Source organism: Sorghum bicolor, chromosome 2 (assembly GCF_000003195.3).
Source record: "Sorghum bicolor cultivar BTx623 chromosome 2, Sorghum_bicolor_NCBIv3, whole genome shotgun sequence".
Lineage (NCBI taxonomy): Eukaryota > Viridiplantae > Streptophyta > Magnoliopsida > Poales > Poaceae > Sorghum > Sorghum bicolor.
In genome coordinates, this window is record NC_012871.2 from 68,753,227 (window position 1) to 68,774,353 (window position 21,127).

General features: G+C 44.3%; 2 protein-coding genes across 2 annotated transcripts; one reads left to right on the top strand and one right to left on the bottom strand.

Moving 5' to 3' along the window:
• LOC8077488 (dof zinc finger protein DOF2.4) lies at nt 327–2,815 on the top strand. Its single transcript, XM_002460705.2, has one exon. It carries the CDS (start codon nt 873–875, stop codon nt 1,935–1,937), a length of 1,065 nt encoding a protein of 354 aa, XP_002460750.1. The 5' UTR covers nt 327–872; the 3' UTR covers nt 1,938–2,815.
• On the bottom strand, nt 12,618–21,122 carry LOC8077489 (probable potassium transporter 14). The gene is made up of 10 exons (XM_002462869.2): nt 20,829–21,122; nt 17,724–17,952; nt 17,378–17,626; nt 17,180–17,230; nt 16,646–16,906; nt 16,134–16,186; nt 15,941–16,055; nt 15,549–15,803; nt 14,202–14,724; nt 12,618–13,364 (listed from the first exon to the last, which is right to left on the bottom strand). The coding sequence occupies exons 1-10, from the start codon at nt 21,120–21,122 to the stop codon at nt 12,863–12,865; spliced, it is 2,532 nt and encodes an 843-aa protein (XP_002462914.1). The 3' UTR covers nt 12,618–12,862.

Consider the following 21,127-nt stretch of genomic DNA (forward strand, 5'->3'; position numbering starts at 1 on the left):
CCAGCTAGTGCTGCAGTCAAATACACCCGAAACACGTGTACTAATAAAAGTTAAAATAAAAAACACACAGGACGTACACCACACCCGTCAGTCCGTCACACATACATACACTAATAACCACCCCCAACATTCCATTGACATATAGAGTACATAATTCATGCTTGTATATATATAAATAAACACACCAACGCCGCGTACGTACATATATATACGTATACCACAAGCCTAACTGAACCTTATCGCTTGGGTATACATGGTGAGCAAATAGCATATAGTACTACTACATATACATATATATAAAGATGATGGAGCAGGCAGAAGCGCGTGCAGCCTTGGTCACGTCTTCGTCGTCGGCGGCTATAAAACTAGGTTAGACGTCGTGCGGCCCCTTCTCTCTCGCTCGCTCGCCGCTCGATCATCACACAGTTTCACTCGTGGCGCGCGCTTGGTTGGAGCAGCGAAGAGTGGTTGCTGTTGTGCTTCGCTGAGCAGCGGACGGAGGCGGCCGGTATTTCTTCTTAGTGCGTAGTATCGCCATCAGCGCTCAATAATACATACTGCACGCCCGCTTTGTTTTGTAGCTCTTGTCAGCGAACCTTCCCCCGCCTGAAAACCCCACCCACCCCTTCCTCGCCGATCCTCCTAGCTAGCGCTTCACTTGCTCCATTCCACCACCCATCTCCCTCCTCCTCCTCCTCGCCTTTCCTCTCTCTCTCGCTCGCTCGTGCTCTCCTCCTCGCGGATCACCGGAGGCTACCTAGCTCGACCGGCGCGGCCGATCTAGCTCGCCGCCGCTTTCAGCTCGATCAGCTGCGCACGTCGACCACCTGTGCTGCGAGGCGGCAGACTAGTAGAGAGAGAGACAGATACAGATGGCTGGCGCGGGGGGTGCGACGGCTGTGCAGCAGCCGGCGGCGGGGGCGCCCGCCGCCGCTGGTGGGGCCGCCAGGAGCGGGGTCGGGGCAGGCGCCGCGGGGGCGCCGGTCGCCGACCCGCGCGCCGAGGCGCTGCGGTGCCCGCGCTGCGACTCGGCCAACACCAAGTTCTGCTACTACAACAACTACTCGCTGTCGCAGCCGCGGCACTTCTGCAAGGCGTGCAAGCGCTACTGGACGCGCGGGGGCACGCTCCGCAACGTCCCCGTCGGCGGGGGCTGCCGCAAGAACAAGCGCTCCAGGAGCAGCGGCGGAGCCGGCGGGAGGAACGGGTCCTCCTCATCCGCCTCCGCTGCCGCGGCAGCCGTCACGTCGTCCTCGGCGGCGTCGACGCTGTCCCTCCCGCCGCCGACGGGGTCCCTGCCGTCGCTGACCTCGGCGCTGGGCCTGCCCGGGGGCGCATCGCTCGCGTCGCTCCTCCTCGGGACCGCCGGCTCTGGCGGTGACCACCTCGGTCTCTTCCAGGCCGCCATGCAGTCGGTGGTCTCCTCGGAGGCGACCGCCTACGAGATGCAGCAGCAGCAGTCGCAGGTGGACCACCTGCTAGGCCTCGGCTACGGAGGCGCCACCGGCGCCGGCGCGCAGATCCACCTCAAGCCGTGGATGCAGGAGGCCGCTGGCGCGGGCGGGATCATGGACAGCTTCTACGCGCCGCTGCTGTCCAGCTCCCTCGTGCCGGGGCTGGAGGAGCTGCACGTCAAGGCGGAGGTCGCCGGCGCCGGGGATCACCAGCAGAAGCCGGCGCCCGGGGACCAGCAGAGCGCCAGCTGGGAGCTGCCGACGCCGTCCTCGTCCAACGTCGACGCCAACGTCATCGCGTCCGACGCGCTCATGGCCGCCGCGGCCGCGTCCATGAACCCTGCGGTTAGCAGCTCCACCTCCACGGCGCCAACAACCGTCCCGTCCTCGTTCATGTACTGGGGCAACGGCGGCATTGGCGGCGCTGCCGCGGCGTGGCCAGACCTCGCCAACTGCGGATCCTCCATTGCCACGCTCTTCTAGCCGCCTGGGCTGTCCTGCTGGCCTCGTTAACTTTGTTTTTTTTTACCTTAATTTTCTGGTTAATTTTTTCTTGACTAAAATAACATGTAATTTGTGGGGAAAGCTGAGATGAGAGAAAGAGCACTGTGGAAGAATGAAGAGAGCTAGATCATCTCACCACCTCATAGGGCAGAGAATTAGACAAATCAAACAATGATCCAATATTTCAAGAGGATTTCTTCGCCGAGTCTCAACTTCATCTCGGATCTATGGTCTTCGCCGTCGAGCGATGATCAAGACCATCCACACCTAGCGTGCATGGATTTAGGAGGAGGAGGAGGAGGAGGAGGAGATCATGAGACCATGGGGAGCTAGAGAGAGCAATTAAAGAAGCCAAGAAGAAGTGTAAGTGCAGTGCTGCCATGACACTATACTTGATTTGCTACTTCTTGGCTAGCTTCTCCTTTGGTGTTTTGTACATAGGGCATATGGTGTGTGGGGATACAATAGCTAAGGTGGCCCATGAGAGATCATGGTGCAAGTCATGAGCCTCTCTCTCTCTCTCATCTCGGCATTTTAAATCAGTGTGTTTAATTGGTTACTCTCTCTCTCTCTCTCTACCATGGATTTGGGAAGAACTCTCTAGATGTACAAGTTAATACTAGTACTTTCTACACCTTTTGCAGCTGAATTAGAGAACTGTTTTTGAGTTCTCATGCATTAGAGTTGTCAAGGGTTCATGCATCAAGTTTTCTTCTTTCTTCCTTTTTTCCTACTTCTAGAGTGGAATTAATTTCTCCTTCTTTCTCGGGGGGTTTTGTTCAAACTTGGCTTGTACGAATTATGATGGCTTTGTGAGTTATGAGAAATTTAAACATCTGGCACTTCTCATGATGGTACATAGATATGCTCCTCTGAGCAGCAGTGGCGCCACACTGCTACTACTACTGCATGCTGTGTGCTAGTTACTACTCCATCACTTTTAGTGCATGGATGTGTGTCTCACTTTTGGTGATGCGCTGCAGCTTTATCTTTGCCCTCTTTTTCATGCGAGAGTGTGAGTGCATGATCTGATCTTTGAATTCTGTGCTTCTTGCTATGCTAACTATGGCTCTCTCTCTCTCTCTCTCTCTCTCTCTCTCTCTCTCTCTCTCTCTCTCTCTCTCTCTCCGTAGAGAAGGAGTACCCTTTTTTTTTGGTTACATAATCATAGGATTCCAACGGCAGTGCACTCAAGTTTGAGCTATCATGTTCGTGTGTGATGCAGAATCTTTTGTGCCCGGCGGCCTCATCTAGCTCGTTTCTTGCTGCAGACATAAAAATATGGCTACTGCGCTTGTTCTTACCTGCGTGTCTTGTAGCAACTTCGAGCTGCATTTTTGATGCTGGTATAGTACTGTATGTAGAAGCCATTTTCACACCGATACATGGGCTAGCATCACAGGAAAAAAAAAATATCGAGATTGAGGGGGGGGGGGGGGACAGTGTAGAAATCAGTTTATATGCATGTCTTGGAGCTTCAATGAAAAAGAGGGGAAAAAATAGTGAGAGTAGCTTGTAGGGTTTCTCGTTCATTCCTTTCCAAATAAAAATTATCCCTGTCAAATTATTAGCCTTTTGCAGTAACATTTGTGTTCTTTTTCGGTGTCCTGTGCTTTCTATGCTAGCATAGCAAGTTTACCAATTTGGCTATTGTTCTTCGACATGAATATTTGCTGGGTAGGAACATAGTAGTCCAAATGGCAATTTGATGCTGACATAATGCTCCCTCCTCTTTGGAAACGAACTACATGAAAAGTAGCTCGGAACTTATGAAGAACCATGTATACCCTTTTTCCGCTAAACGATTCTAGATGCTACGGTCTCCTCCATTCATCGGTTCAAATTCAGTCCTTCGTTTGATGTGTAGATAGTTTCTGTGCTGATTCAATTTGGAGCTGGAGTAGTATTAATTAGAAAGGGGCCGGGATCGAACACACTGCTATAACACAGTATATCTCTGTATAAATCTTTCTGTCAGAATGACTTGCTAGTTTCAGTCATCACAGTATATCTCTTCTCTTTTAGAGCAGTTGGCATGCATGCAGACGTCTGGGATAGTAGTGGAAGTTTGATTTCTCATAATGTCTCCAACCTGGGCCTATTATTTCCTCTGTGCGGCCCTGGCGCATGCATGCATATATGACTGAGAAGTGATACTCCCTCTAATTTATTCTTTTTACATGTCGTACCTAAGTCAAACATTTGTAAGATTCATCATCAATTTCAAAAAAAAATCTGTACATGTTAACAACATAAGATTTTACATGTTGTGAAACTACATGATTTTTTTAAATTGATAGTCAAAAATAAAAAATGTTTGACTTAAAACAAAACTAAAACATATGTAAAAAGGATCAGAGGAAGTAAAAAAGAAATTCTGTTATGAATATATATCGTATACGCAAATTGATAAAATAAATGTCTTACAATAGTTGACATTGTGCTATATATATATGGTTGCAAATTTGCAGTAAACTCAATAGTGTGAAATTACATACTGTTGGTTAGAATTTGTATTCATGCTACCAAATCCCCTTCTATTTGCTAATAAAAAGGAAAAACAACAGAAAGATTATCAAGTATTTCGGCTTGGAAACTATAGGTGATAACAATAATATTGATGTTACAATGGTCATATATTAACACACACATATATATATTTGATGCATATACACCAGGGTGCTGAATTTGGTTTGATATACATGCATGCTGAATTTTTCTGGTTCGATCGATCGATCGAGTCGTTGAAACATATTTAGCAAATAGGAGTAGCAGTCAATACTGATGATCGATATGCACTCGATTAACATATTTGGTAATTGATGATGAATATCATTTGATGGACAGTATGTAGAGATCCTCAAATACGTAGGTACTACACATGTAGTGTGCATGGTACATGCATGTTCTTGAAGGCAGCGGTATTGCATATCAAGCGCGCCCGGCCCTTAGGAAGCAATAGCATAACTATCAAGCAGTGTGTGGATCTCTGCACGCTTTTACTCGCACTCTGCAACTGCGAAGAGACATAATTATACAGTAAACCCATTGATCTTTCTGTGCTACGGCCTACGGCAGTCAAGGATCTAACAAATATCTCTAAATCTCAAGCTAGCAACGAATGATTTAATTGATGTACAAAAATGGTCCAGTGTACTATACTGTACTGTGGCCCAAATTCAGTAACATAGGTATAGCAGCTAGTCCAATCATGTATCAGTATATTTTCAATAGACCAATTTGAACACACATTGTTTCCAACTTAAGAAAAAGGTCGACAAGTCCTCAACTTTTTTTTTTCTGGTATTGTTTCTTTGTTGTGGAAGTGATTCCTATATGAGGAGTATGAACTATACCTTGCCAGCTTGACTACATATCGGAATAAATGGAAAATGAAAATGGGGTGTTGGAGAGGTCATAAGTAGTATATAGACAAATTCGTTTTTCCTTGTGATATCAGAAAAGCACCATTATTCATTCGAGTGTAATATCCACTGCAAGTTAAGTTCTGTTAGACTGTTCAATCATTTTATACCTGACAATGGTGAGAATATGGATTATTAGTTAGTGGCCCCTTTGCTTGTGTGTGCCATTTTGCAAATAATCTGTCAATGTAGCATTTCACTGTCATGGGAGTCTATGCCTAATTTCCATCCATCATGTGATGTTGACAAATAAAAACAAGAGTAGGGGCATATATATCGATTTCACAAATCAACGAAACGTTAGCTAGATTAAAAAAATAAGCAAACCATCTGACATCTATCCTCCATGACTCAAAATGGCAACCGGTATGTACTTCACGGGTAGTGGTTACGCTGCACCCGTGAGATTTAAATTCTACATGTCGAGTTAGACCCTGTTTAGATTTGAAATTTTTTGACCAAAGTGGTAAAATTTTTTGTGGTCAGAACTTTAGCTTAGAAGTCAGACGCACGCGAAAAATTTTAGGTGTTTAGTTTGGCAAATTTTTTTCTGACACAACTTGGGCTGCATGCAGTTGCAGTTGTCATTGGTGGGCTTCTATGGGAGTGCGTGCACAGTAGCAGGCTCTGCAGCCCAAAATTTTGGCCCCAAAATTTTTTGGCCCCGTTTAGTTCACAGGCTCCAATTCCACAAAAATTTCCTCTTTGGGCCAAAAAATTTCAAATCTAAACAGGCCCTACACGTACCCGCACATGGGTATGAAAATACTCCCATATCCGCACTCACGCGGGTAAATTCTACCCGACAGGTAACCCACACCCAACAGCATACCCGAGAAAATATTATATATAAATATTAGACATTCACATACAAAAATAAATCATTACAAGCCTTCAGCAAGTTACAAACTAACATTCATATAATGACATCAAATTCATATATATACTAGGAGAGTTTAGTTGGATTTAGGCTAAATTTATGGGCTATATGGGCTAAAATGACAAGGGTGGCTGGTTATTTTGGCAGGTGTTTTTTTACATATGAGTAGCGGGTATGGGTACTATACATCTACACCCGGACCCCGCCATACCTGAAGGGTATAGGATTTTACCCAATAGTGTGTATCCATTGGTAGAAAATTCATCTTATACCTGCCTCTTTATCTAGTAAAACCCATTTAGTACTCGGATTTCGGGTACCCATTGCATCTTGATTCTTGACTTCTCTTTTTTGGGAAAAATTGTTTTTGCAAATTTCCATTTTAAAAAGATACAAAGTTATATTCATAATACAAACAATTTATTTCCAAAAAAAGAAAAGTCAGGGAGGTTGTTTTCGTTCCCCGGTTTCTAGTCCAGTGAACATTGGCTAATTTTGATAGAGTGCAGCGGGCTGTGGGTTTTGTGAGTAGTGTGATCATATTATGAATGCCATTGATGCATTAAATTTACTTAATGTAATTTCTATGCAAGAGCTAAATATTGCTCTTTCCGCCTTTATTATATGAAAACGGTCATAGTTGAATAACCGCCTTTATTCTTGAAAAACTATGTTTAATTCTCTGGTTGGCACAATGTATTATACTGTAGTCTGAAAGACTGAAACCCATCTCAACTGTCAAGGAGTCGCGCGTGGATTTCATTCTCTAGCTAGTATCAAATCAATCGACCACCGTACATACAAAAATAGGTGCACTGCCGTGCATCAGTAAGGGCTGTTTAGTTGGTGATTTTTTTTACTACTGTAGAATTTTCATTTGCATTTAATAATTATTGTCTAATCATAAACTAATTAGGTTTAAAAGATTCGTCGTGTAAATTAGAGATAAAATATGTAATTAATTATTTTTTTATTTATATTTAATGTTCTATGCATGTGGTGCGAGATTTGATGTGATGGAAAATTCTAAAAACTTTACAAAATTTTTGAGGAACTAAACCGCTCCTAAATTAACATTTATTATGTGACATCTTTTCCCGGGATACACGCGTGTCAGTGCGTTTTTCTTTTCTGACACAGTTAACTTTCTATTCCAGGCAAACTATCTCGTCAAGTTATGATGGTCCGAATCAGAATCTCACCAACAACACAGAATAAGGACGATGGATAGACGTTTCACCTCGACGAAACATTTACCGAACGTTTCATCAAAGGTAATTATTACCCAGCCATATAGTGCAATTGAAGCTACTGCTACTTTTGTTTGCCTTTAAATTTAAGATAAGCAATATTATTCCTATCATGCTATCTATGCACTCCTCTCTATATATGAATTGTTTCTATATACTATTAAGCAGCATAGAGCGAGTATATATATATATATATATATATATATATATATATTTCTAATCTTGTTCTCCCTGTGACCAGTTACTACTGTTGATTGTTAACACAGCTACTGATAGCAGCATTATGGTGTGTGACGAGCACAGTGATCTGTACTAGGACGTACGCACAGAGAGGTACAGGAATAGGATATGATCCAGAGGCACATAAAGCACGCGCTGCATGCGACGCAGGGAAAGCTACAAAGGAGGCAGCCGCAGAGGGGAAAAAAAGACTGCTGGGCGATGCGTTTGTTACTGCGGCGACCGGCGAGTAGGAGGAGTATGATGGTAATTGGGTGCGCAGTGCATGGCAGCGGCGTGATATGATGCAATCCTTGCGGCGTACGGCCGAATAATTGGAGCTCTGAATTTGATGTGTGACTAGACACATGACACCAGCTCTCATCTGGCCGGCCGTGTCAGGCTCAGGTACCGCCGGCCGGCCACCGCGCGGCGGGCCGGCCGGCCGGGGCAACTACTGTTCTGTTACACACAAGTCCAGCCGGGCTTCGATCGAATTCATCATCAGTCTCTCTGCACGCACCACGCATGAATAATGCATGCATGATCTCTCCGAATTCAATTCTCAGCTTTGTTTAGATGTGAAAAGTTTTTAGATTTCACTACGGTAGCACTTTCGTTTGTTTATGGCAAATATTGTCCAATCATGAACTAACTAGGATCAAAAGATTCATCTCGTGATTTATAGATAAATTGTATAATTAGTTTTTGTTTTTATCTATATTTAATGTTTTATGCATGTGCCGCAAGATTCGATGTGACGGAGAATCTTGAAAATATTTTGATTTTTGGGGTGAACTAAACAAGCCTCAAACGAAAAATAGGTAAAGTTTGAGAGACTGATGATTGAGGCTTTGTTTAGTTCATCCCAAAAATAAAAAAACCTTTTAAAATTTCTCATCGTATCGAATTTTACGACATATACATGGAGCATTAAATATGAATGAAAACAACTCATTGTATAGTTTACCTATAAATCGTGGGACGAATCTTTTAAGCCTACGTACTCTATGATTAAACGATGTTTGTCAAATAAAAATAAAAGTGTTAAAGTGTCAAAATTCAAAAAAAAAACGGATCTTAAACAAGGGCCTCGAGTGTGTTGGATTCCATGCACTGCTCGAGTAGTTTCCCTCGCCCCCCCTAGCGTGCCGTGCGTCCTACTAGCTACTGTAGCTAGCTAGTACTCCTAGTCTCCTGCGCACTGTGCGACCTTCCACTCATTTTGTTCTGATGCTGAGACTCAAGAGAGGGCCTTGACGGACGGACGGGCAGGGCAGGGCAATGCATCGATCACAAACAGCGGCTGGTGGCCTGGCTCTGGCTGCCTACTATAGCTAGCTGAGGCCACACCCACACCCACAGTGTGCCTCTCTGCCGGGCTGCCGGCCGGCCGGTGCATGCATGCAGCTAGCTAGCCTACCGCGGCGCGGTATCGATGCTGCCAAAACCCGGCCGGTAAGATCCGTCCTCGGCCACGTTTTACTGCTGCTGCTGCTGCTCACTGCTGCCATGCACCCAGTCAGCAGTCACCCACACCATGAACGAATACGATCATCGATCGTCGTCGTCGTCCAGCTGCGTTGTTGCGTGCGTGGGCCTGTGCCAGTGCCTGCCGCGGTTCTTTTCCTGCCGCGAATGATGGGGCTTGGAGACACACGGCCCGCCCGGCCGGCCACCGGCTCAGAAGATGGTCGCAGCAGCTTCCACCTGGGCCCCCCTCCTGCGGCCGTGCCCCGGCGATGCATGCGCACCGCCGACCCCATGCATGCTTGCCTGCTCGCCCTCAGGCAGCCACAGCAGCGCGCCTGCCCCTCGCTCTCGCTGATGATCCCCGGCCCCTTCGTTCGTTTTCGTTCCATTCATCGCGCGTTGGCGGCATCCCAGCTAGGCGCAAATCCCCAATCCAAAAAACATGCACGGTGAAATTTCCAACTCCATCTACAGTGTCATCGATCGATCCCCCGGCCCCGGGTATTGGTGGTTAAACTGTCCATGGACATGGACCTATATACTCTACTACTAGTCTACTAGACTACGTACTAGCTGCGGAACTGTAGCACTCTGTACGTCTCGCCATGCCACTGATGGATTGCTCCACCTTGCAAATTTCCAGCGTTCTTTATTTTTTTTTTACAGGAATTCAGATTCTACAAGAAAACCGATACACACAATGTAGAATCTTAACTTGTGTATACCTAAAAATTAGAAGGGGTGGGGGGATGACTGAAACTCAGACACGGACCCTTAAGATGGCCGTCAACTAGTTAATACCCCGGCTAGTCCTTGATCCGTGAGCAATACTTAATCATCTTATTTTCGAAGAAGTTCCACTGCTGAACTAGAGCACCTTCACTTGAACTTAATTAACTAGACATCCAATACGGTATATATTGTCTCTATTGCCACATCTTCATAGAGGAGACTTCAACGATCCATCCAGCAAAGCATATGGTGGAAGAAGAAGATCTACCGTGTTGTGTGTTTATGCAGGCATACATACATACACATACACCATCAAATGAGCTAGTCTTCTATCACACGCCTGATGAAAAAACCCCCTTCGAAAGCACTCACAAATGTTTCAATTTGTCAGCATCAAGATTTGGACAATGGTGAACTTCGGCCTGTTTGGTTGACAGCTTGAAAAGGCTGCCTGGCCAAGACAGACTTCCCATGCATCTGAAATTTTGGACATCTACGGAAAGGATTTGTTGCCTAACAGGCATTTGCCTGTCACGTCTCAATCGAAACATACCCCTTGTGTTGTTGCTAACCACCTCTTGTACTATCTGGGACTGAGAGAATTTCACTCTCCTCATTTGTTTCTGAATATATTATCGCCGAAACTTTTATAACAGAAAGGAACACATACTACTATGTTTTTAATTAGTAATAAAACACTACCACTAGTCATAGCGCTGGGGAATTCTCACTAGAAGACATTTACTACGGAAAGTTTGTACTAAATTTTGAATGCTACAACACTACGAGAAACCCCGGAGAAGTTGAAAATTTTGGTTGTGTAAGATTTAATAAAACTCAATGGCTATTCATATTCCTACACTGATCAGTTTAACAAGTATGCATATAATATGTAGAAGGATATCCAAAGAGATGTGGTGATGCATTGTTGTCAAACTCGATCGAGTACGTAGATGGAGCTAGCGGTATGGAGTATGGACATCATATCATGGACGACTCGAAAGATGTGATATGGTAGACAGGTAGGGCATGGACCGAGCATATACTAGTGGGTGCTGGGGTTTTTTTTTTCACCTGGTCCTCGCCCACGCAGTAATTTGCTTCCGTACAGTATTTTTATCCAAAATACTCGCATATACAGTATTTGATACGGTACGATGTACGTACTTGATTTCTGGAGCACACATTGGCTACATCACTCAAAAACATGAACTAATGATTCCTCTAAAAAAACCGTATGCTCTATAGAGACCAGCCCTGATCTATCATGCCTTCAATAGTTCTGTTTATTAGGAAAAGCATCAAGCACGTCTTCTTGCGTGGAACAAGTGTACTGATTCCTTAGGCTACATGCGCATGCGCCCCACATGCTCCTCCCCTGGCCCATCTCCACTCACCAGTGGCCTGGTGGGGGCCACGACACGTGTCACACACCAATACTCGATCGATGGCTCAAATCAGACAATCACCCTCCCACTCACACAGCCAAGAGGGAGAGAGATATTATCAGCCATCATCGTCCTAATCGCCGCTCCAATCACTCTTGATTGGCGGGTCCAAGGCCTTGTTTAGTTCCTGGCCGAAATTTTTTCGCGACACTGTAGCACTTTCGTTTGTTTGTGGTAATTATTTTCCAATCATGGACTAACTTGGCTCAATAGATTCGTCTCGTAAATTTCGACCAAACTGTGTAATTAATTTTTATTTTCGTTTATATTTAATACTCCATGCATACGTCTAAAGATTCGATGTGACGGAAAATCTTAAAAAGTTTTTGGATTTTGGGTGGAAGTAAACAAGGCCCAAGACGCCCACGGCGACTAAAAACAAAGCGACAGCACCATCAATTACCGGGTGATGACACTGAAACGTACTGACAGAGGCGCGCAGGGGCAGCGGAGGCGGAGCGCAGACATGCCGTCCCCGGCAGCCGACATGTCAATCCCCCACGGCGCCTTGACGCAGGTCACTCATCGCTCGCCGGCCCCGGCCCCGGCCCGGCCGCCCACTAGAAGCGGTCGCGCTCAGGCCTTCAGGTCTCGTATTTCCCGGAGATTCTCGGGGCACTAGCGTTTCACCCTCACCCCTGCTATCCATCCATCCGTGCCGCGGCCCGGCGATTGCGATGTGATCCGGCCGGTGCTTGTGCTTCTGCAGCTGCGCCTGCGCCTGCGCGGCAGCACCGCACCGCACCGCACGTATCGACACGCATGATCGACAGCAGATTGATTAGGTACGAGAGCGAGACAGAACATGGCCCCCTCCTTATTCTTCCACCCACTAGTGGATGTACTCCTACGTATATACTCCTTGTACTACCAGCTAGTAGTACAAGTGCAAGTGCCAAGTCAGGCAGTCAGCCAGCACGCGAAGTAACCTGTATTGAAGAGTACGGATCTTACGCCCAGTCTGCAGCAGGTATGCGCAGCTCAGCAGAACGCCGGATCTCGAATCCTGATACTACTGATAGGTGCAGCTGGGCAATCAATATCAGTATCTGCTCAGAACGCCGATCTCGAATCCTAATATCAGTATCTGCTCCCGCTTCTCAGCACAAGCAGCCAAGCAAAAACCACCAGGCACATCAGGGTAGGATGTACGTGTTATCTACTGTACATTACTACATGCGAACAGCATCATGCTTGTACCTTGCTTCACACAGAACAGGGTTTCCTTGTTATGCAGTATATGATCATACCTTGGTTCAGTTTTCATCACCTTTCGGGTAAAACACCAGATCGGTTATACTTTGGCTCAATTTTCACCAACTTTCGGTAAAACACCAGATCGGTTAGTGTTCCCTCTATCAAAAAAAGGAAAAGCAGCTTGAGACACCTCTCGCTTGCACCTCACTATCTACCGCCGCGAGTTAGTATCATCTTGTGTAAGAGAGAGAATAAAGAGGGGGCTTGTAGCTAGACAACCCTAAACCATGTATTGCATCGCCACCTGCATCAGCCTCGTGTGGGGTACGCTCAGCGTCGCGATGCCCCTCCTGCAGTTCTTCCTCAGGAAAGCGTAGAAATAGTTGATCACCAGCTTCTTCAGGAAGAACGACTCCTTCCGGGCCCTGATGTCTCCGTGCCCGAGAAGGTACACCACGCCTGACTCCTTGGCCTTGTGGACGAAAGAGAGCTCGTTGTCCAGGCTCGATCCGTCGAATGACAAGCTTGATCCCAGGGCTGAGTTGTCGGTGCCGCCGCCTGGCTCGGCAAGTGGGACGCCGAGCGAGTAGATGCTACCATTGGGACCAACAAGGACTCTTGATGATGAAGATGCAATCTCATCTTCAGAGTCTGTGTCATCATTATGGTCGCTCTCCAGGGAGCGTTCCTGGGCCTCTCGGCGTATGAACTTTTCAAGGCTTTCTATCAGAAGCTGTTCGAATGCTTGGGTGTTCTCCTTGCGTACATCTTTGTACCCATACCTGCAGTCACGAATCATTAACATCCAAGCCAAGAATCAATGACTATAACAGTGCTCATAAATAAACATACAACTGTATACAGATTTGGGTTCTGAAGGAACATGAATACAGCTAAGATTGCATCTTAACTCCTGAAGGGCAAAGGTAAGACTGAGGAACACACAAGGAGCAAGGAAATGGACGAGGCATTCAGTGTCACTCTACCCATACCAGTGAGGGCAGCATTGTGCAGAGTTAAAAAAAAGACCGAAGAATAAATACGAGCAAACATTCACACATAAAATTTGTACAAACTTCATGCAGACATCATGATGGTGCCCAGAGAAAAGGGGGAGGGGGGATGGAACATTTGGACATGACGAAGCTGTTATTTGATGAACAGAACTCCTAGCAACAGGATAACAGTGCAGGCAAAGATCAGGAGATGAAACAAGCTAAAAGTTTGAAACAACAGCCATGAATCACCTAATGACTTCAATTAATAGAAATGCATCTGAGTTCACTATGGTATAAAAGCAAACTCAGCACTACAAAACTTCAGAGGGGTCAGTAAACTACTGCACACTCCCAAAAGAGCACCAGCCTGAGGCCCTGTCTACACAGTAATAATGCTGGCAGAATAGTTGATGAGTTACTACCACACCCAGTTGCTCTCTAACAGATTCTAAATCAATATCAGGGCATCATGCATTACATGAAACACAAAAGAAAGTGTCATAGTATCCAACATTTGTAGATGCAAAGTTGTCTCAAGGTTCCAATGGGCATATGAACATCAATTTTAGAGGTAAACAGAGTATACTTATTTTTAGAAACTCAGAAAGATGAAGTTCATACCTAGCAATACAGCGGAACATATGGTAGTTCTTTGGGCAGACGCGACGGAAGAGAAACCTTTCATTCTGAGGCACAACTGGAACTGGGACCCATTTGATGCAGACAAAAATGATCATTGAATGCATGGCTGGCAGTGTAGTGAGGAAGTGACCAAAGATTGCAGGAACACCCCTGACCAGTTCATTATAGAGCAATCCAATACCAGGTGCCCTCACTGTACCAAGATTGCAGCCTAGCTGTGTCAATAAATCCATTGAAAGTTTTTGCTTGACTTCAGTTTCGTACTTCAATTTGGTTCCATAGTTCCATATGTACATTACCAAATACAATACAGCTGCAAATACCAAAAGCACCCAACTTCCATCTGCTGCACTTCCCAAAACTGAGGAAAAGAAAAATAACTCCAGCCCCAGGAAGAGGGTGAGAAAGCATAGAACTATGACGATGTTGACCTGCCATATCAGAAGCATTATAATGGTTACCAGGACAGTAGTCATCATCATGACCCCAAGTTCTGCTATGCCTGCAATCAAGAGCAGGCATTAGAAATATTCTGTAGTGTTGATGATTGGAATGGAGAAATAAGGTAATTTAGCAAGCTTGTTATTTTAAAAACCGTGGATTAATAAATACTGCCATTAGGGTGGAAGAAAACAACCACATACATAACAAGATAACACTTGAACATAGAATGTTTCTTTTTCTTAAGAACCGTTGACATTTGAACACTTGAACACTTGAACAAGTCACTTGTAGTTGTATAAGTAAATCTATTAATCACTACAGCAATAGAGATGTCGTAAAGGAGACAAAAACACCACCAACTATGAAGGAGTGCAGATTGCAACCAGATACTGATCAATGTTCACTTATTCAGCAGATCACTGTTTTCAACAAATGGTTATTATTTCTACATGTAGAGCTAATGTTCAGAAGATCCGGTGCAGGAAATTTCAGGACTACATCATTCCAGATAACAATTAGAATGCTCGGAGCATAAACATAGCTGAGAGCATACTTAATGAGGGAATTGAACTTCCCCGTACACAATACATTTGAACCAATTCAAATTCCTCTCTTCACTTATCGTATACCCTAGTTAGCTTATCAGATCCACACTAGATCATGATAGAATCATAGTGAGCTAAGCCTTCTAGATCATCCATAGTTCCATACATGATATAAAAAATCAGGCGGTGTTTATACAGGCAAAGAAAACTAGTATATTACTGAAAAAGGAAATCAGGGTAGCGAATACGTTAAAGGATGTATCAAGAAAATAGAGCTAAAGATAGGTGAAATAGATTGCATTGCTAATGAACTTCCAATAAGGCTCATATCACATACCATATGCATTGCCAATCTCATTTATGCTCCCAAATACTGCAACAAATGCCAGACAAGAAACCAGCAAGAACCAGTTCATCACCGGTATGTATATTTGGCCCATGAACTTTCTAGAGGTGTGGATAATCTTGAGGCGTGGGAAACAGCCAAGAGCTGTTGCCTGCTTGATGGTTGAAAATATAGCAGTTGTCATTGCACGACTAGCAATTAGTGCTGCCAGAGTAGCTATGAATACCACTGGCCAAAATGCCTCACCTGCAACATGTATTGAAAAATGTCTATCAGAATGGGTCTAGAGGTAGTAAAACGAAGTTCAGTTTCATTATATATGAGAATTTTGATTTCAGCATATGTAGCAATACATAGCAAATCAGACAAACAAGTTTCCTTACTTGGAATGGACAAAAAGAAGATCTGCTGACTTTTATCTAAGTTCTCCATAAGAAATGCAGCTTGTCCTAGGTATCCCAGTAGAAGGCATGGAAGAACAAGAAACACAAAGGTAAGCTGCAACATATGAGCAATCGTAAGTTACCATAAACTATTTTGGAGGAAGATTTAGCCCTAAACAACAGGGAAAAATACCTGAACAGACTTAACAGAGAAGTAGCATAAATCAGCAAACATTGCCTCAGATCCTGTAAAAATATTAATCATGTAAATATTTTACTTTCCTTTGTTTCAAAAAAAATATATTTCACTTCTCTATGCTCATCTTTACATTAGATTTTAGTATTTCTTAGGACAAAAATGTTCTTAAAACTCAATCCAATTAAATCAATATGTTTAGCTGCTCTTGATATGAACCTTTGGGACTTTGATGTTTATTAAGAGAAAGTGTTATAGAAGTCAATGTCAATTGAATCACTTTTGGAACTTGTCGCAAATGGATCAATATGACATGGGTGAATTGCTTCACAAGTTCCAACAAGAGAAGGAGTAGAAGCTAAGGGGTTATCTCATGGAAAACATATATAATCCCTTCAAGATTAACAACATAACTAAAGCAGAGTTACAAAATACAAAGCTGCTCCTCTTTCATACTCAAGACTGAATGTATAACAGAGAGTATCAAACAATGTGATCAAAACACCTACCTGTTGCACATAAAAGACAACCCCCCAGGGACATCCAAGCTTCAGTGGTATTTCTTTCAAAATAATAGTAGATATACACAGGATTGAATGCACGGAATACTTCTGAACCATATATTCTGAGGTTATAAATTCCTATCCCGGCAAGGCAGCAAAACCATATGAACAAAGCCGGCCCAACAGCAAGCCCTACTTTGCTCGTTCCGAACCGTTGTAGACTGAACAGAACAATAAGAAATGCAGCAGTTATCATGACCACTTCACCTGCCAAAAGTACAGCAAATGGTGAGCATTGAGCATGACTAAACAGCAATAGAAAATAATCCCTCCATTCCAAATTATAAGATGGTTTTGCTTTTCTAGGTACAATTAGGTTTTGCTATGCACTTAGATATACACTATGTCTAGACACTTAGTAAAAGTAATGTATCTAGAAAAGCCAAAATGTCTTATATTTTGGAATGGAGGGAGTAGTTCTTTTGCAGCATCATAAATTGTCAATAATGAACAGAACTAACAGTGTGGCTTTAGCATCACCTTCATTAACACTAGAAATTCCAACCTTCAAGCCATTAACAGCAGACATAACTGCAGATTTCAACATGAGAAACAAGATGGAGTTACTTCTAATGCGGGAAGCTTGTGTAGAATCATGTTACTAGGAAAGCAAATGTGCAGATCCCCCAAGTAGGTGAAGAGCAAATACAATGAGTAATGCATCAGAAAGACATGAACCTGACATTGCTGGTGTGACCACACCATCTGCTATTACCATCGAAGTACCAAAAAGAACAAGCATCAAAAGCAGCTTCTTTAGCATAGATGAAGTCTCAAGTCGCTCCTTGATCTTCAAAGATCTCTCGAGCTCTACTGAAGGCACCTTCAGATTGAAACTTGATATACGGGTATCAGAAGGTAATTGGTTAGGAAGCAGGCTTGCCTTTGCATTTCTGCATATTAACGAGTATAAAGCAAATGTCCCTCCTGCCAAATAATAAGAAAAGAAATATTAGATATAGCTTAAAGAAGATTTGTTTTGCCTAATTTACTCTAGTACCCTGGTACATATACAAAAGAATACCTTCTCCATCATCGTTTCCCCACAAAACAATCAGTGTATACTTCAGAAATGGTATCAGAATGAGAGTGTATATTACAAGTGAGAGAGCTCCGAGAACATCCTCCTTTGCAGTAATTGGGTATTTGTTGAACATTACATCAAAGGTATACAGTGGACTAGTACCAACATCCCCAAAGACAACGCCTAGTGTCTGAAGAGTCAGCACAATACAGCTGCCTAAGGTAAATTCCTGAAAGTAAGACAACACCTAGGTATCAGCAGAGTTATGATATTTGCATGCAAAACAGAATTCGAATTTGCAGGCACCCTATTGATGCATGATTCCTTTATAGTAAACATATCAGCTGGAGTACCTAATGTCAAACTAAAGTTGCTCAGTAATTATTTTGCCATGACAGTAAATTTTGATAGGGAAATGGTGAACTATGGGCGATGGAAAGAAAAAAGATGATTGTGTCAAACTTGCAGAGTATCATTTTGTACGTAGATTATTTTTTTTAAAAAAAAAGCATGATAGCTATTTTCTGTTTTTCTATGACACCTCATGGAAGCGGTTTCAGATTTATCCCATCCAATATTAAGTGAGACTCTCAATAGTTATCAGTAAAATTTCTACAACATAACAAAATATCCATGTAACTTCAAAGAGTTCAACCAATTCTGATGATTACTTGTCACCCAATTGAACTTGGGGACCTTGGCATCTCAGACATGCAGCAAATGGGATGGGCATTGCGAATGCACTTGCTCTGGCTAACGAAAACAGAACCTGATCGACATTGGTCTTCTTTTCCGGTTCAAGTTCATTCCTGTGTCAGTTATTTCTTCTCTACGGCGGTATGCACTGTGGTTGGCAATGGCTCCCGTACTCTTTTCTGGACAGATAGGTGGATTCATGGGCAGAAAATTGAGGACCTTGCTCCATGGCTCTTTGCTTTGGTGCCCAAAAGAAGAGCCAATAAGTGTACAGTACTAGAGGCTCTTACTGATAAAACTTGGATCGGTGACCAAGGTGCACTGTCTGTTGGGGTCCTCGCAGAATTCTTAAACCTTTGGGACATTCTTCCTCTGGTCATTTTACAGCCTCAGTTAGAAGACAAACACAATTGGTGACTTACTAGTTACTACTTCAGGTGTCTACTCTGCAAAATCAGCTTATTTGGAGAACTTGGGCTCTGGTTTCTTGTGTCTTCTCTAGGCAATTCTGGTCTGAGCTCTTACAGAAATTTGGACTGCAGATCCTCACTCCCCAACTGGCTGAGCCGTCCTTTGGAGTTTGGTGGTGCCAACCTAATGAGATTGTCACTGATCAGGATAGGCAGGGTCTCAATTCTTTAATTATTCTTGGAGCCTGGTCATTTTGGACCCATCAGAATCGGTGTCTTTGATGGGGCTTCACCTACTCTGCAGAGTATCCTAGCTTTGATCCACGAAGAAGCAAAGTTATGGGGTCTAGCAGGTGCAAAGGGCATAGCCTTGTGGACTGAATGGATACTTGGCGTTGCCTCGGCTCGTTGGCGATTCACCTCTTGTTTGTGAGTGTGTGTGTGTGTGTTGGGGGGGGGGGGGGGGGGGGGGGGGGGTTGTTACCTCTGTGTGTGTTTGGGAGTTTGTGTGGCCTTGTTGTGCCATGTGTGTTGAGGTGTTATCTTCGTTGTTTTGGGGTTTTCTCGTACCCCTTTTTTCCTTCATAATATAAAAGATACGCAGCTCCCCTGCATGTTCGAGAAAAAAAACTCTGACGACGACCTAGAGATGGCAGTTTGATGAGGATATACTAGCATAAAATTCTTTTGCCATCAACATGTTCATTCCAGCACCAGCTGTTTCTGAGTAGCTCAAAGACAAGAGAGTCCAGAATTGCTATCCATAATATCAACTAAAAGTTCACTCTTTGTTAGAAGCGTGGATATTTATATCATAATGGCACCAGTAATAATAAGTTAAAGAACCATTTTCTATAAACACTAGTAACATTAGGGTATTAACTCCAATGTCTATGGGCAACCAGCCAAACATTCAATAACTGAAACATCACCAGTGAAGCAACTTGCAGATCAAACTAAATAATTCGACGCTCATCTAAAGAAATATGTCACGCTAGTATCATTGTACCAATCAGGCATCCATGGTATCAAAGATAAAGAAGAAAATAAGGCTTTTTTTGTGAAACACAGTAAGCCTAATTTGACATGACGCCTTTGTACTCATTCAAAATAACACATCAAAATGCCTGCCCATAATTGGTCAAGCAAAAGGTCAAAAACAACATAAGTTTCATGAAGAACAATTGCAAGATATATTGCCACCAGTATTGAAAATGGAGACTCTAGGGAAGATGTTACACTTTATAATAAAATCCTGAATCTAACACTTGCATCTAATATAAACAACACATACATCTCACCTACATGTAACATGATACACATGAAACCACTGACCTAAGCAATACCATGAATCAACAGGGCCCGAGACTAAACAACTAGAAGAGTGCATCAGCTAGGCAGCAAACGGCCAAAGAAGCGGTTCGTTGAGCCAGCCCGGGTTCGAGTCATCGCACCATCTTCTTAAGACGAAAATCAGGGGGACGTCTCTCCCCCTGGTCAAGTTTTTTTTAGGTAGCAAACGGCCAAACAAACCGCTACAGCAAGCTCACACAATCTAATGAGCGATCGAAATGAGTTGCAGAAGTGTGTAACCATGTATGATAGAACCATCAGACTAATGCTACAAACAATTTTGCATACATGTACACACCACAATAATCACCTTCAACTATTCATTCATGGTGATCACTATGACCCTACAGGCCACAATAAGCACCCTCAAACATTCATTCATGTTGTACTACTCCGAACCATAAGGCTATAAGTCCCCTCATCACCAGTTCACCACCGCCACAATTTCATTGTGCAAACAAGCGATACGGTGAAAGCAGAGTCGCCTGGCACAGAAACATTGTTGGATCGCGCGTCACGGCCAGGAAGCAATCAGCGGGAAACCGCACGGGCGAAGCCTGACACGGGCTAACACCGCGAAGACCTCCCCGCCACTGACAGGGGCAAGCAGTTCAACAAAGAAACTGGGAGTGGATGGAGCGTGGACCTGGTGGCGGTACACGCCGGGGACATCGAGCGCCTCGACGTCGAAGGAGTCAGCGCGCGGGCCCGTGCGCACGAGGCGCTGGCGCAGCATCTCGTCCTCCTCGTATCCGTCGTCTTCGTCGGAGAACCCGCCGCCCCGTGAGCCCGAGGCAGCCACGGGGGTGTCGAAGCCGCCGTCGTCGGAGCTCTCGATCTCGTCGTCCTCATTGGCGCCGCCCGGGACCACCCACCGCATCTCCGCCGACTCCGTCTTCTGCAGCCTCCGCCGGACAACGCCACCGCTCTCGGCCTCCATCCGGA

What these genes read in the sequence shown, in the direction of transcription:
- LOC8077488 (XM_002460705.2), top strand. Translation starts at nt 873, where the DNA reads ATGGCTGGCGCGGGGGGTGCGACGGCTGTGCAGCAGCCGGCGGCGGGG.
- LOC8077489 (XM_002462869.2), bottom strand. Translation starts at nt 21,122, where the DNA reads ATGGAGGCCGAGAGCGGTGGCGTTGTCCGGCGGAGGCTGCAGAAGACG. An exon ending in GGTCACACCAGCAATGTCAG is followed by an intron (nt 17,231 to 17,377) that starts GTTCATGTCTTT and finishes TGAAATCTGCAG; the next exon opens with TTATGTCTGCTGTTAATGGC. An exon ending in TGAGATTGGCAATGCATATG is followed by an intron (nt 14,725 to 15,548) that starts GTATGTGATATG and finishes TCTTGATTGCAG; the next exon opens with GCATAGCAGAACTTGGGGTC.